This window comes from Tachysurus vachellii, chromosome 5, assembly GCF_030014155.1.
Source record: "Tachysurus vachellii isolate PV-2020 chromosome 5, HZAU_Pvac_v1, whole genome shotgun sequence".
Classification (NCBI taxonomy): domain Eukaryota; kingdom Metazoa; phylum Chordata; class Actinopteri; order Siluriformes; family Bagridae; genus Tachysurus; species Tachysurus vachellii.
In genome coordinates, this window is record NC_083464.1 from 26,715,371 (window position 1) to 26,731,351 (window position 15,981).

A 15,981-nucleotide genomic window follows, 5' to 3' on the forward strand; every position below is an offset into this window, starting at 1 on the left:
TATGGTTAAGTTATAGATGATATCAATTAGTTGGATTATAAAGTTTGGCTTTTATACAAAAAGAAAAGAATTGTTTTTTATGTACAGCCTCGGGGTTCTTCTTCCTTTTTGTGGTTACTGATTAAGACTCTTCTATGATGGTACAGCTTTTTTACAGCTAAACTTGATAATCATATATATTATATTATTATATATATTATATTATAACATTCATTAATGACTTATTTAGTGTCCCAAGCATTCTTTTTACTAAAACATTTACTTAGTAAAAAGCTATTGCTATTATCGAGTTAGTACAGAAAGGTCTTGCATTTGTATTGGTCTGCAGCGCCAAAGGAGAAGCCGTGTTACACGCTGCCCACAGTGAAGAAGCTCCTGGAGCAGAAGAGAAAGCGAGAGACATCTTCAGCTCCTCCGTCCTGTGCCTCTGCGACAAATAACGCTGTTCCTATCCCAGTGAGTACACACTTTCACCTGCTCAGAAAAAAAGCTTTAATGTTTCTGTATGAGGTTTTGTTTATTTCAGTGCAACTAGGTAATGCGTGAGTGATGAAAGTCAATAATAATGTAATCTTTCCCTATTAGGCACCAACATCAGATACATCTTCCAGTAAGTGACACCCTCTTCATACACACATTGGAGAATTTCATATTCCCAATAAAATAAATTAGAGTAATCAGAGACTCACGTAATCGATTCCTGCTCTCTTTTCAATACAGCTGCAAACAGCAGCTTTTCAGACATGACATCGATGAAGTATGACCGGTGGGACGTAACCATGCAGCCACACCCCTCTGCTTTTCTGGACTGCAACAACCTCCCATCTATGTGTCTGAATTATTTAACAGACCCTTCAGGTGGTCTCAACCTCCCACCTGCAGTTTATAGCCCATGCTTACCCACGGCAGACCCTCAGACCTCCAGCTATACTACTCTTCCACTGCAGGACTGTCAGAGTGCACAGATGCCACAGCATTTTGTAAGAGTCTCCAACACTTAAGCAGTTTAGAGCCTAGATTTGTACAGTATTTACACACACTGTCCAGTTTAACTGGAGCACCTGCCCAGTTATGCAGTTTTTCAATCAGCCAATCATTTGGTAGCATGGCTGCATGACTGTTGTTGTACTGAGTACTAAGATATTGAGATACTCCTCTGATTTTTTTTATTTATTTATTTATTTACTTATTAATTTTTTTCGCACCATTTTGCTCTAGAGACTGTTGTGCATGAAAATTCCAGTCGGTCAATATTTCTGAAATACTCAAACTAGCCTGCTTGGCACCAACAACCTTGCCATGGGTAAAGTCACAGAGATCAGACTTTTTCCTCATTCGGATATTTGATGTGAACATTAACTGAAGCTCTTGACCTGAATTTTTGAATGATTTTGTGCATTGTGCTGCTGCTAGATGATTGGTTTATTGGCAGACTGCATAAATAAAGCAGGTGAACAGGTGTACCTAATAAAGTGAACAGTGGGTGTATTTGACTTATAGTAATTTGACTAAACAGTAAATTGTACTTAAAGTCTTAAATAATAAAAAAAATAAATACATAAATTTTTTTTAAACAGCAGCCCAGGACAGAGTGTCCTGTGACCGCAGCCATGCCCGGTTCCAGCGCTGATCACAGGACTCAGGGTTTAAGTGTTCCAAGCTCTGGTTACCTGTGGTCTTCTGGGCCCAGAGCATCTACAGGCCCCTGCAGTATGTCAGTTAGGCCCCAGATGGACATGGACATGGCTAAGCTGGAAGAGGCACGGATCTTCCTTCAGGCCATGGATTACAACAGAACCATATGGAAGGACGATGATGGAGACACGTAAGTGAGGGCAACAGATCGGAGTTGCCATTCAACGGCTGTTGAACTACATTGCTTAATGTTACATTAACAAGATGTTAATGAGTTTTAATAAAACCTGGTGGTTTTCAAACTGCATATGTTAAGAACTTTTCAGAATCGATACAGTTAGATATATTGTCCACTGTATGCCCTTCTTCTGCATACTTATACTTGTAAAATCTTATCATTTCTTATTATAAATGGTACTGATGAATTGATTTTGGAAACATAACCTCTGTCATCGGTTACTGTATCTTTTTTGTCACATAAAAATCCTTCATAATTCTATTTCGATATCAAAAGCAATGGCTTAGAGTCATTGGCTCAAACAATAAGAGCTTTTTTTGTGCCTCATTTAGAATTCTGCACATATACACTGCTAAGGGCCAAAGGGAATATGCCTTTGCTGCAGCAGAGAGACTGAAGGAGCTTGGCACTTTGGATACAAAGGAGCACAGGGGAAAGGTACATCACAAACATCGGGCCTCATGTATCAATCATGTGAATGTTGTTAAATTGCAATTGCCTATATGTAATTTACCAGGTTTGTATTAATATTGCAGTAAAAAAAGAATTTCTCATAGGCATGGGTGTACTTTTGTACTCACATCTATAAAAAATAAAATAATTTAAATAATTTTAGCAGTCTTTAGTGCATGTTTGTTATTTTTTGTGCTTGTTTTACTCAGTGTATTCATATGATGTGTTGTATCCCAGACTGCTTTGATGGTAGCAGTGACGGCCAATCAACCAGAGATTGTGCAGGACCTGCTCTGTCTTGGAGCTGATATCAGCATCTGTGATATCAAAGGTCAAACCGCACTGCATCTGGCAGCCACATATGGCTTTCCACATGTCATGAAGGTGAGCTCATGTCCTAATAGCAGGACATATGAAGTAATATCTATGTGCAGTTACCTTGATTATAACATTCGACCTCCATCATCCATCACCCAGCACCCAACACGTTTATAGCATTTGCCAGACACCCTTATTCAGAGTGAATTTTTTTATCTCATTTTTTACAACTAAACAATTGAGGGTTAATCATTTATTATTTATCATCCAACATCCATCATCCAACATTCATCATCTATTATCCAACAACCAACATCCATCATTCAACACAAACTTTTAACATCCATCATTCATTATTTATCATCCAACATCCATCATCCAAAATTCATCATCTATCATACATCATCCATCATTCAACACCCAACCTCCATAATCAATTTTCTATCATTCAGCATCCATCATACAACATCTATCATCCTGAATCACGGGAAGCTATCCTAAGTTTTCTGTTTTAAGTGAAAGCACAACATGTTTCAGCAGTTCATTTCAGCCAACTGTACATGCACGAGTTTGCTTAATGTTAGTTAGGTGGATGTTTATTTAGCTAATCATAATGTTTTTCTGTTAGCACTTAGTTCAAAGGCTGTAGATAATCGATATCTAAGCTTACAAACTGGGTAATTTATTCCAGATCATTTATAACAGATCGTTTAGATTTTTTTACTCTTCCATTCCTCCATGTTCAAAGTCAGACAGCACACAGACCTTTGCTCATCATGTGTTTGGTCTGCATGGCTATGTTAGTCATTAGATGTCACTCCACATTTCAACAATGTACAAAAAAGCATTGATAATGATGCCTGAATGTCACATTTCACAGGTTATCCTCAGTATGAAACACAGGGTGGACTTGGAGGCTCGCAATTTTGAAGGTAATGTTCAGTGGATAATGTATATTATAGTTAAACCTACCAAAATAGGCAAACATTTGAAAGGACATAAGATTATCCTTCTCTCTCACCCTCTCAGGACTAACCCCACTGCACTGTGCCGTGATCTCTCACAATGCCACAATGAAGGCTCTTACTTCCACCTCCTCTTCACCCACTGCCTGGCTACCTGAGGGCGATCTGCAATCTCAAGCCAAAAATAAACTGATTTGTCTGCAGCTGCTACTGGAAGCAGGAGCTTCCCTTCTCAGGCAGGTAAAATTCTGCACCAACCTCAATACACTTTTATTTTGCTGGTCAACCTGTGTGATCTGAAAGCGTTACGTATCCGAAATACTGTATATGCTGCATTACCTATTTCTGACTGAGTACGATGCTTTCTGCTGTAGCTGCTCTGATTGGACAACATAAAGTGTGCATGTAATTCATGGCTCAGCTCCTAGGCAGGATATGCAAAAAAAATCCTTTCGCTGCGTAACATTTTCATATTCCTATTGACATGAGACTGAAAGTGAAAGATCTCTTTCTATACTGACAGTTTCATTTTGACTGAGGTCACATTTGCTTCAATTTCACAATGTTAAGTCATGTACTTTCTCAGGAAATAAAAAGTAATAAGACCGTACTCCATCTGGCTGTGAAGGAGGGAAATATCCAGCTGGTGAATTTTTTTTTGCTGAAATGCCAGCTGCCAGACATGCAGGCCTTTATCAACATGAAGGTAACACATGCAGAAATTTCTATCACTTTTATCAATCACTCATTGTCTGTTATGTGTGATAGTCATTTTTCTCTGTCTTGACTCATTATGGCTTGGGTATATTATGTGAAATCTTGATCATTAGCAAATAGTGCGCAGTGTTAAATTCCATTTTTTTCATGTTTTTAATGGTTTCTCAGGCCCACGGACACACAGCTTTGCATATGGCCGCAGGGTTACATGGGAGCCCCTATCAGGAGGAGTTGATCAGACTGCTGCTTAGCAAAGGAGCCGACCCGAGTATCCGCAACCTGGAGAACGACCAGCCCGTGCATCTGCTGCAAAGTGGAGAACAAGGAGAGAAGGTTGCTTGCTCCAATAGCTATGATAATAATAAGATCTTTTTATTATATGATAAGATTTTCAGAATCTACAAATATAGTTCTCCCATATATTGGATAGTGTTTTTTTTTCAAAAGCCCCACCAACATGATCTCAATCAAAAATCATTTGTATGATGATTTGAGAGACAATGATTTGTCTCTGAAACAAAACCCCAGCCATCTGTGGCCCTGAGTCCAAGAGACTCAAACAGTCAATGTTGACTGTGCTCTCAGAATGAGAAAGTGAAGCATATGCTCTCTCCCCTATCAATGTTTAGTTAATGAGTCTTAAAAACCTGTGAATTAGATACACACACTTTTCGCAGCAGTAACTATTGTGATAATTTCGATGGCAGTGCAATGTTTTAATAATTCTCACTTCTTTAAAAAAAACAACGAGATGCAGTTTTGCTCACTTTCAAGTAGGAAGGAAGTCAGATCTATTTCTGTGTTTGGATTGAAACGTTAATTTTGTTATTTTTGTCTGTGACTCACCACAAAATTCAGTTCTACCCAACATGAATCAGAGAAGAAAATGGCAGAAAAAAAAGTATGGTTTCGCTTCACTGAAAAAGTAATGTTTCATTTGCAGTCAGTGAAAAAAATACCACAGAAACTATATTTAACAGTTGTCAGGGGCTATAAAAATAACACTACTCCAGTTCAAAACCTTTCAATGACATTGTTATCCATCTAAAGACAGGTGACAAATTAATGTAAATTAAAAAGTCATTGGCATATTGGTGGCTTAGTGGTTATCACGATTGTCACACATCTCTGTGGTTGAGGGTGTGCTTCCTGCCTCTGCCCTGCATATGTGGGGTTTGCAGGTTCTTCCTGTGTTTGGAGTTCCTCCCCAGTCTAAAGTCATTTTATTGGTGTCCCTTAAATGTCTGTAGTGCATCTGGTCGAGTGATGACTCGACACACCATCCAGGGTGTCCCCAACCTTGTGCCCTGTGATATACTCCGTATGACCCTGTGTACAGTAGGAAAAAAGCTACAGATAATGTATGGATGGATTATGCTGTCATGTTTTGGTTCCACTTGACAACTTAGATTTCAGATCTGCTTGACCCCATCTGTCTGCCACAAGGGCTCTTTGAATGGACAGAATAGTTTGTAAATTGTACATTTTATACTTTGGCCTTTACAGAGTCTGTTCGGACATGGCAGTACTTTGAAGATCTGGGGGTTTGGAGTAGCCCAACAACTTACTAAGATCTTTATTATTTCTTTATTTTGTCACGTCTGTGTATTTTTTTCTAATTGTGTGTATCATTGGCTATTTAGAGTCTATGAAACTTTTAAACTATAGCGTGATTCAAATTGTAATTGGAAATAATTTGTTAATATGAAGCATCCTACTGACAAAGCTGTTTTGTCTTTAATCACTCAGCTCAAGCTCATCTTAAAGAAGAAAAATGCCTCTAGACGGCGAATCACATCCTTACAGGACCAAGAATGACCAGGACTGCATGCCAGTCCCAACATGTCTCCCTTTAATTCTTATAGGGACTTCTCATAAGCCTGCATTCACTCAAGAAAAATGACCCTGCAAATTCTGTCTTCTACTTCTTGACTGAATTTGGATCTTATTTTTTATAATGGAGTTTTATTTGTAGTATCTACTTATGAGGTTTTTTTCAGTTCACTTGTCTATTGTTATAGAGTCATGTTTGATTTCTGACACATTCCTTCTCAATAGCATTTCTAGTAAAAAAAAATACTCATGAAAATGTGATTTCTGTGAAATCATCTGATGGGGTTTCAAGTCGAAATTCCCACCGTTTTATCAACCATATTGGTTTGGAATATTTTTAATACACTACACTGTATCAGTGTCATGGTATCTTGCTAAAATAAATCTATTTATTCTATTTTTTTTTACTTATGTGATACATATATGTATTTTTTGCTAGTATTAGCCTCAGGTATAAGTTATTTACATGCACAAGCTCTGTTAGCTCTGTCGTGTTTACAGAGAGTATAAGCAGATCTCATTTATGGCATGAATGTGAGTGTGTTTTGATGAGTCATTATTGGGGTAGAAAATGTCAAGCTTTTGACCTCAGCATGCCAATCATCTTCAGTTCATACTGGTAATGATGTCATTTACCTCAGCTACATCACTAGTTTAACATTTGAACATATAATGTAACTGTATTATCTAATGAAATTGATCAAGACATCAGAATTTGAAGTGATTCTAATGTTAAGGTAAAAAGACAGAGTGTAGGAATAGCTCGGGGGATTATCTCATGTGAATCACTAAGTTTCTGAGACTGGAATGCCTTGTGATTCAAATAAAGGGGAAAAACATTATACTGTCACTTCCTTGTAAGAAATGTGTGAGCGTTTCATGTAATCAGAACACTCTGTATTTGTCCTATACTTTTTATTTTAATAATGATTTAATAATGACAAGACATCAACACTGCAACTAAAACAAACCTCCTGTTTGAATGTAATACACTGACTAAATAAATTGTTCAAGGATTGTTCAGCAATGGCATTAAAATTTGCTGGTAAACTTGTGGTTTGTGTCTTTTTGTGTGATACCTTTTATTTGATTAAAGTACACATTTATGATTAATGGCATTATTTGTTACATTCAAGTATACAGCGAGACACTGAAACCACATGTTGATGATTCAGAAACTTTTATTAAAGCCATGTCTCAACATTTTGTGATTTTTATCATTGACACAAGGTTCACAAACCAAACGTAGTCAAGGTAGTATGTACTAAATGTAGTCAAGTCTTTTTCTTTACTAATTGGCTGAGTCATGCTGCTAAACTGATAGGTGGTGAAACACATGAGAACAGAAGAGGAGGAGGCTGGGCCGGCAGCAGCAGTGGGCAGCCAATCAAAGTCTGGTTTTATTTCTTTATTTATTTTATTTTAGTCAAAGAGAAAATAACAGAAAATACCACTATGAGTTCTAACTACTGATTGGATGAGCAGCCTACAGCCAGTCGACAACTGATCTGTCTGCAGCAGCCTCACACAAAGCACCACCCCTGCAGCACAGAATAGTTTTTGTCACTCGCCTCATTTTTATCTACTTTTCTCAATTTGTGACTGCTATGCATGCTCACAAATGCTCAAATTTGACCGACATCACATGGATCATTATTGGGGGTTAGAGGATATTGTAAATATTGGTTAACTGGACAACTGGATTAGGTGTTTGGGCTACTACCACTGGTTGTCCACCTATTATTTGCACCATCTTACCCTAATATAATTGGCTGGAACCGGCCCTGGGAGGAGGGGGTAAACAAGACAATCATTAGCTTTATAATAAAAATGCAACTCAACAAACAGTTAGGTTTGTGCACATTATTGATCTTTGTGCAGGGATAATAAACAATTTGTGATAAACATTAAGTATTCAATTGTGAATATTGGTATGTAAATAAAATCCTGAGCAAGTTGCAACATACTATATGAGCTTTACAAAGAAGCCTCAAACTCCAGTAGAAATAAAGAATTATCTGGTTTTATCCAATCCCATGCAGGTCTCCTCACATTTTACGAGCATCCTCGAGCACAGATGCTTGGATGCTCAGTCTCTATACTGACTGAGAAGGTACTGAAAGGAGAAAAAATGAATAAGGAAATTAGCAGCAAAGTAAAACGATAGTATGCGATATGTTTTCTACGCAGAGTGATCTTACCTTCTGTTTGGAGGGACTGAAGCCGTTCCACAGGACTTGAGCTGCAAAAAGAATGGGGCAGAAGTTACCTCGCTCTCACAGACAAAGAGCACAATTTACTAAAGCACTCCCAGAGCCTCAATCAGCAAGCATGCGCAGTCAGGAAAAATCTTCCAAAATATAGCACAGGACCTGTTGATTAGTGCAAGTTAGCTTTTCCACTATTAGTAACTGTGTATACACTGAAAAAAGGAGTATGTGGTCAGTTAGATTTAATAACAAATATTACGTATAGAATATTACGTTTCTCAAGTAACTAAAATGTTTCAAAATGTTTCTGATTAAATGATGTAGTTTGTATGATGTAGACTGAGCGGGATCAATTCACGGACAATTCACGGGCAACGATCTGATCTTTAACTATATCATTATATTTAGGAAAATTAATGCCTACAGTTGTATGCAAAAGTTTAGGAACCCCCGACAATTTCCATGATTTTCATTTATACAGTAAATATTTGGGTGTTTGGATCAGCAATTTCATTTTGATCTATCAAATAACTGAAGGACACTGAAGTAATATTTCAGTAGTGAAATGAGGTTTATTGGATTAACAGAAAATGTGCAACACGCATCAAAACGGAATTAGACAGGTGCATATATTTGGGCACCCTTGCTATTTTATTGATTTGAATACCTGTAACTACTTAGCACTGATTATTTGGAACACACAATTGGTTTGAGCCTTGAACTTCATAGAGAGGTGCAGCCAATCACTAGAAAAGGTATTTAAGGAGGTTCCTTCATGCTGTAGGGCTGTGTGGCCAGTACCGGTACTGGGAATCTGGTTAAAGTTGAGGGCTGCATGGATTCCACTCAATATCAGCAGATTCTTGAGAATAATGTTGAGGAATCAGTCACTAAGTTGAAGTTGTTGATATTTCAACAAGACGACGACCCAAAACACTGCTCAAAATCTACTCGGGCATTTATGCAGAGGAACAAGTACAATGTTCTCGAATGGCCATCCCAGTCCCCAGACCTAAATATCATTGAACATCTGTGGGGTGATTTGAAGCGGGCTGTCCATGCTCGGAAACCATCAAACCTAACTAAACTGGAGATGTTTTTTAAGGAGGAATGGTCCAAAATACATTCATCCAGAATCCATACACTTATTACAGGCTATAGGAAGCGTCTAGAGGCTGTTATTTCTGCTAAAGGAGGCTCTGCTATATATTAATGTGATTTTTCTGTTGGGGAAATTTATGCACCTGTCTAATTTGGTTTTGATGCATATTGCACATTTTCTGTTAATCCAATAAACCTCATTTCACTACTGAAATATTACTTCAGTGTCCTTCAGTTATTTGATAGATCAAAATGAAATTGCTGATCCAAACACCCAAATATTTATAAATGAAAATCATGGAAATTGTCAGGGGTTCCTAAACTTTTGCATACGACTGTATGTGTTAATATAGTGTAGTGGTAACACGTTTGTTTCGGAACACTGATGTTGGTGGATTGAGTCTCGGTTCTGGTACCATCTTAAATTATTTTCCTCTTAATTCAGGGATTGGAAAATCCACGCTCAAGATATGTACGAAATCTGATTATATTAATGCTACTCAATACAATCAATTTTAACCGACCTAGGCATTTTAAATTAAGTAAATTAACAAGTTTTTTTTTTTTCAGTGTACTGCTATGAGTTATAATTCAGTTATGAGTTATATGAGTTATAGTTCAGTTGACTTCACTGGAGCTCGACTATTGGCAGTTATCAGGCACTGAGATCACAACATGCACTGCATATCAGCATTACACAAACACATACAGTATACACTGTCTATCCAGATAAACATTACTCAAACACCAAGTGATCAGAAAATACTTTATGGAAAAAGTGCAACACTGTTTCTATAAAGAGTTTTCTCTTGCGTATATTCATTCTGCTCCAATGTTGCCAGGTACACTGTTCCTATTGGACCTGAATTTTCTAAGGCAACTTTTAATGCAGTTCAGTTCATGGATAGACAGTGTTTCTAGACTAAGAGAAACTGTCAGCAAGCCTTTAACCCAGGGGCTGGATGTGAGTTAAGAGTCTTCTAGTTGAAGGTCCTTTCTTTTGTTATCACTCTTCATCTTTTTTTCCAAGTCATTCCGCATGCACAGAGCAGGCTTTCCACTCGTCTGCAAAGTCTTACTTCGATGACTTTGAACATTTGAATTTTTTACCTAATAAGAGACAAAAAGAGAATCAGTACAGATAGATAAAATTATGAACTAATGAAAAGAAAGACGGTGGAGTAAACTGGGTAATACTTTTATTTTATATGTAACTAAATACAATGGGGTGATGAAGCCTGACACAAAGCACATGGTAGTTAACGCAAGATATCTTGTTCCTCTTATCCCGAAGTAATTAACCAACATTTACGGGCATTTTATTAAAGAATTTTATTCTTTTATTTAACATTGTGTAATGTCCATGAAACAATTATCAATTGCATTATAGTAGCTATAAACAGTAATTCACTCATCTCTTACTTTTGGAGCTAATAAGACAAAAACGATAGTAGCGTGTTATATTGCAGAGAAGTTACAGTATAATAATTTGTATATAGAAATTATTTGTACTGAAGCATCTCCAATTTTATAAAATATTAATTTCTTTCAAATATCCCCTTTAAACAGATTGTTACAGATTGATGTTAGAGACAGTTCATGTTAAAAAATAAGCTGCAATAATTTTGTTACGCATTTTAATAGAACACAGTTTAAGAGAACATAATGCTTAAAGGTTGTTGGCTTATTTATATGGACGTTTGAAGGTGCAGGCATAATTAAAATCTTTAACATGTATATAATCATAAGTAGGTTTGTGTAACTGTTTAAATCAAGCTTATAATTGGTGGCTTTCATAATTAATTCTGCTTAGTTAACTGTGATATTTTGAGTTATTATATATTATAAGAAAGAAGCCTGAAACCTCAGAAATGAGATAAGCTGCACAATATAAAATGGCTTGCATTTTCCCTGTGTATTTGTACCACTGCTGAAACAGCTCTATACAGTACTTGTATCATATACTGCCTCACTTGTTAAAGCAATTTTGGTGAAATGCAATGCATAGTGAAGAAATGTAGATATGAATAAGAACTCGACCAAGATCAACTTACTCAGGGCAATGAGGATTCCAGAAATAAACATTATCACAGCAAGAATGAGGCCGGTGGTTTGCAAAGTCTCATAATCTTGGAGAAATTTAAGGTATCATAGTTAAGTTAGTCCCATGAACAGAAGCTAGGCAAATTTAGCACAAAGCAATATGACTCTGTGCTCACTTTATTAACTTATAGATATTGTCAATTATTATTTTAGTGTTTATATGATTATATAAATAAATATAATTATTAAGTATTTAATTCACTGGATTCCTCTTTTCGATGCTTACCATAATCAAAGGCACTCTGGTCCTCCCACATCGACTCTGGAAAGAGAGTTATGAAATACAAAAAACTTGACAGTGGCAATGACCAAAGACATGTAAAGTCATAATATTCACAATAATGGGTTTTGTGGTTTTGTCTGCATTCTTGGGTTTGGTGATGTCGCATCACAGCTCCAGGGTTCTTGAGCTCGGATAAAAGTTGTTCACTTTATATTTAATGCTAATATAATTCTTAGCCTCCCGCCTCCACCTTGTGTGTGTGGAGTTTGCATGTTCTCCCCGTGCCTCGGGGGTTTCCTCCAGGTACTCCGGTTTCCTCCCCCGGTCCAAAGACATGCATGGTAGGTTGATTGGCATCTCTGGAAAATTGTCCCTAGTGTGTGAGTGCGTGAGTGAATGAGAGTGTGTGTGTGCCCTGTGATGGGTTGGCACTCCGTCCAGGGTGTATCCTGCCTTAATGCCCGATGACGCCTGAGACAGGCACAGGCTCCCCGTGACCCGAGGTAGTTCAGATAAGTGGTAGAAGATGAATGAATGAATAATTCTTAGCCAAGAAGAGTGTAACCAATGCATACTACCAACCATTATATAATATAGCTGTAATGGCTACATAATAGCTGTAATGATCTAATCTAACTCCAGTTTTATATGTGGGTCTGGACAGTGTTTCTATATTCCTCACTAGATGGTTTTCCTCATATTTCCTTAATATAGCATTGTTTTGTTCAAATTTGTCAGAACCATAATAAGATATGATCACTACCAACATTATGCGTGTGGTGCTGCAAACCCTTAAAAAAAATACTGATAAAGGGCTAAAGGACATAGACAAGCAGAATAGATTACAAAAATATAATAAACCTAGTTTATATATAAAAACTATTGTCCTGATTTTACAAAAACAGGCTGGAGTAAATTGTCCTGATATTACTAACCTCTATTCACCAATGCTGTGGTAATGAACGGTCTAAGTACTATTAATTCATATATAAATTAGCATATTTAAATGTGATCACTAATAAGAGTAATAGGTAAAATAACGTGAATAATATTAAAGCTCTGAACTACTATGTTTGCCTTAATTCGTGTAAAACATAAAAAATGAAGCAAAAATAATTAGCTCATTATTTTGTGCATTAAATTAGTAAAAGTTGTTTGATCCCACTGCTAACAGCTTTTAACCTAGTAAACTTTTCAGACTGCGAGATTCACTATTTCTGCAGGGAAAGATATTGGGGATTAGATGGTGGCTTTGCCTGGGCGTAGCATAAGAATGCCATCAAACAAAACCCTTTTTAATGAGAATGTTACTACAGCATGAAATATCAAGGCATTTTTATCTAAATGAAATAAGTGCTTGTTCAAGTGCTTTATGAAGAGGTAGGTAATTTGTCTTTGCTCGACAGTCAGGGAAAACTCAATCCAGCTCATGTGTCATGTGTGCCAAGACAGAGAAGAGCCTTGAAGCATGTCTTCACACCTAGAGTTGGCTAATTTAGCAAAGACGATCCATTTTCTGGCATGTTTTTTAGAGGTGCGAGGAAACTAGGAGGAAGCCCATGTTGGCATGTGAAACTCTTGAATGACGATAACCTGAGATCAGGATCAAAACAGTGGCCATGGAGCTGAGAGGCGACAACAGTGCAGACCTAGAAATAAAACACCACCCAAAAAACATCCTCTCCATTTTGCATCCCAGCCAATCCTGCATAAGTGATTGTATTCCAGATGCTCCTATATTGTAATGTGCAGTTTTTGTCTTTTTATTTGTCTTATTTGGAATCTTCAAGAGCAAGTCGTTGCAGTTATCACGCTGACAGTGAACTGTTGTTTTTTTGTTTTTTTTAAGACACCCGAGCAGTTTGGTGTATTGATCTGCAGTGAAGGAGGAGTTAGCGAGCTCAGCGAAATGTTCCCTCAAGTGTGCAGTGTGTCCGCATGGCAGCAAGGCGCATGCGCAATGCCGGGTTTACAGGTCTGAATGAGGAGCTAGTTTATTATGAGACGCTCAAGCAGGGTGTGACTAAGATTTTACACAAATCATACCTAAATACAGGTCATATTTCAACATTAAATATAAATCTAGTATTGAGAAGCTGTACATCTGTAATGCTAGCAACATGTTTATGTATCTTGTTTAGAAATTGCACCTAAAATCGATCAGATGGAGATTTAAAAAAAATAAACAATTAAAATAAATAAATAAAACAAACGTGGATAGAAATAGCAGTCTAATCCCATTAAAAATATTTATTGTTAGGCGAATAATTAGAATTTTCATTGAGTTCTGAATGTAGAAATACTTTATATAAACAACAAAGAATACAGACACTATATACTGTATTTTATTGTTTTTAAGCATCTGTAATGTAAAGAAAAAAAAACAGGTTAAATGTTCTGTACGCACCTGCATTAGTGGCCATGTCTGCAGTGCTGGAACTGGGCTTGGATTCTCACCTTCTCTCTCTTCAGACTCTCACAGGATGTAAAGCGATGCTGGAGTGCTGCTGTTAATCATACGCCGGTTAAGTCCATGGATAAATCCCAAATACCTTCCTACTGGATATAGAAGTGCACTAGATAGGACGTAGATTCCATTATTACATAAAAGATGCCATTTGGAATCCAACCGTTAGTTTCGCAGCGCCCTCTAGCGGCTACACACCATCCTTCCAATCAATATGTTTCTTTATTCGATACCACAAGGTATTAAAATCACGTTATTTCATTAATTGTAATTCTCACTCACTCACTCATTTTCTACCGCTTATCTGAACTACCTCGGGTCACGGGGAGCCTATGGCTAGCTCAGGCGCCATCGGGCATCAAGGCAGGATACACCCTGGACGGAGTGCCAACCCATCGCAGGGCACACACACACACACACACACACACACTCTCATTCACTCACGCAATCACACACTACGGACAATTTTCCAGAGATGCCAATCAACCTACCATGCATGTCTTTGGACCGGGGGAGGAAACCAGAGTACCCGGAGGAAACCCCCGAGGCACGGGGAGAACATGCAAACTCCACACACACAAGGTGGAGGCGGGAATCGAACCCCCAACCCTGGAGGTGTGAGGCGAACGTGCTAACCACTAAGCCACCGTGCCCCCACCGTGCCCCCCTATTAATTGTAATTCATTCAATTAATTTTTTTAATTCAGTTATTTTAAAATATAACGTGCTTTCAGTGCTTTTGTTTGTAGTGTGTAGTTTGTGACTTCATTTCATTTCACTTTCCCAGTTTAAAGGTAGATTAAAAACTCATCTCTTTAGTCAAGCGTACACATACAGTAATACATCCCATAATATTGTGCTCTAATACATCTGACCGAATGCACATTATCATCTAGTGCTTGCTAATATTATGAACAGCAGCTACGTTCCACTGCTTCTCTCTTTCTACCCATCCCGAGGCATCTAGAAATTGTACCAGCTCAGATTGTCTTCTGTGCCATGAAGATTTTGGACCTTCACTGAGATGTGGCCGACTCTGTGAGAATCCTGAGGCATCTAGAGATCTACCAGCTCCAGTTGGACTCTGCGATACTAAAGAGGAGATGCCAACTCTGTGTGGTCTTTTGCATCTACACAACATTTGTCAGACTATATTTATAATCACACCCTCCAGTGTCACCCATATGAGGATGAGGTTCCCCTTTGAGTCTGGTTCCTCTCAAAGTTTCTTCCTTTATCATTCAATGGAGTTTTTCCTTTCTAGTCACTTGAGTCACCAAAGACTTGTTCATTGGGGATAAATACAAACACATTTAAATATATCTCATATTAATCTTGAATTTTTGTATTGTATTAATCTTTATATTAACCTTTTGTTTAATGTTTGTTCTGTAAAGCTGCTTTGAGACAACGTCAATTGTAAAAAGCGCTATACAAATCAATTTTAATTGAATTTATAAAATTATAAACCTTCGTTTTAAAAAGAGCCAAGTTCATCTTGTATATACGGCATTTACCTTATAAAATTAAAAAAAGCTGCACAATGAATTATATATTCCATTTTAAAATGTCTCAACCTGTCTATATTTGATTTCAGACATTACCTCTTTTTGCATGCAAAAGATGGAAAATATATAATTCATATAATATAAACATGATCACTGAGACTAATATAGGAATAATTAGGCCATAATGTTGTGTACTGTCATAAAAGTGGT

General features: G+C 37.3%; 2 protein-coding genes across 4 annotated transcripts in view; one reads left to right on the forward strand and one right to left on the reverse strand.

Moving 5' to 3' along the window:
* The window catches only part of LOC132846225 (NF-kappa-B inhibitor delta), a 9,924-nt gene extending 2,715 nt beyond the window's left edge, over nucleotides 1-7,209 (forward strand). Inside the window, exons 2-12 of one of the 2 annotated variants that reach the window (XM_060870839.1) lie at nucleotides 329-456; nucleotides 586-610; nucleotides 721-980; nucleotides 1,578-1,825; nucleotides 2,206-2,311; nucleotides 2,564-2,710; nucleotides 3,525-3,576; nucleotides 3,674-3,849; nucleotides 4,196-4,315; nucleotides 4,495-4,659; nucleotides 6,076-7,209. In XM_060870839.1, the coding sequence (XP_060726822.1) occupies nucleotides 329-456; nucleotides 586-610; nucleotides 721-980; nucleotides 1,578-1,825; nucleotides 2,206-2,311; nucleotides 2,564-2,710; nucleotides 3,525-3,576; nucleotides 3,674-3,849; nucleotides 4,196-4,315; nucleotides 4,495-4,659; nucleotides 6,076-6,144 (1,496 nt within the window). In that variant the 3' untranslated portion in view covers nucleotides 6,145-7,209. The remainder of the gene's footprint in view (nucleotides 1-328; nucleotides 457-585; nucleotides 611-720; nucleotides 981-1,577; nucleotides 1,826-2,205; nucleotides 2,312-2,563; nucleotides 2,711-3,524; nucleotides 3,577-3,673; nucleotides 3,850-4,195; nucleotides 4,316-4,494; nucleotides 4,660-6,075) is intronic. The other variant, XM_060870840.1, reaches the window with a different exon arrangement.
* A 152-nt stretch (nucleotides 7,210-7,361) lies between these two features.
* Nucleotides 7,362-14,784, reverse strand: fxyd7 (FXYD domain containing ion transport regulator 7). Of its 2 annotated transcripts, none has more exons than XR_009648422.1 (6): nucleotides 14,204-14,784; nucleotides 11,800-11,835; nucleotides 11,525-11,599; nucleotides 10,422-10,580; nucleotides 8,361-8,401; nucleotides 7,362-8,275 (listed from the first exon to the last, which is right to left on the reverse strand). XR_009648422.1 is itself a non-coding variant. In XM_060869331.1 (6 exons), the coding sequence occupies exons 1-6, from the start codon at nucleotides 14,217-14,219 to the stop codon at nucleotides 8,256-8,258; spliced, it is 219 nt and encodes a 72-aa protein (XP_060725314.1). In that variant the 5' UTR covers nucleotides 14,220-14,784; the 3' UTR covers nucleotides 7,362-8,255. The 2 variants fall into 2 exon arrangements, 1 of the variants encoding a protein (XP_060725314.1); XM_060869331.1 differs by having other exon boundaries at nucleotides 10,550-10,580.
* Nucleotides 14,785-15,981: the final 1,197 nt, after the last annotated feature.

Coding starts and splice junctions, on each gene's coding strand:
- fxyd7 (XM_060869331.1), bottom strand. Junction 10,581..11,524: donor TGGAATCCTCATTGCCCTGA/GTAAGTTGATCT, acceptor GTCTCTTATTAG/GTAAAAAATTCAAATGTTCA. Junction 8,276..8,360: donor TCAGTCCCTCCAAACAGAAG/GTAAGATCACTC, acceptor TTCTCCTTTCAG/TACCTTCTCAGTCAGTATAG.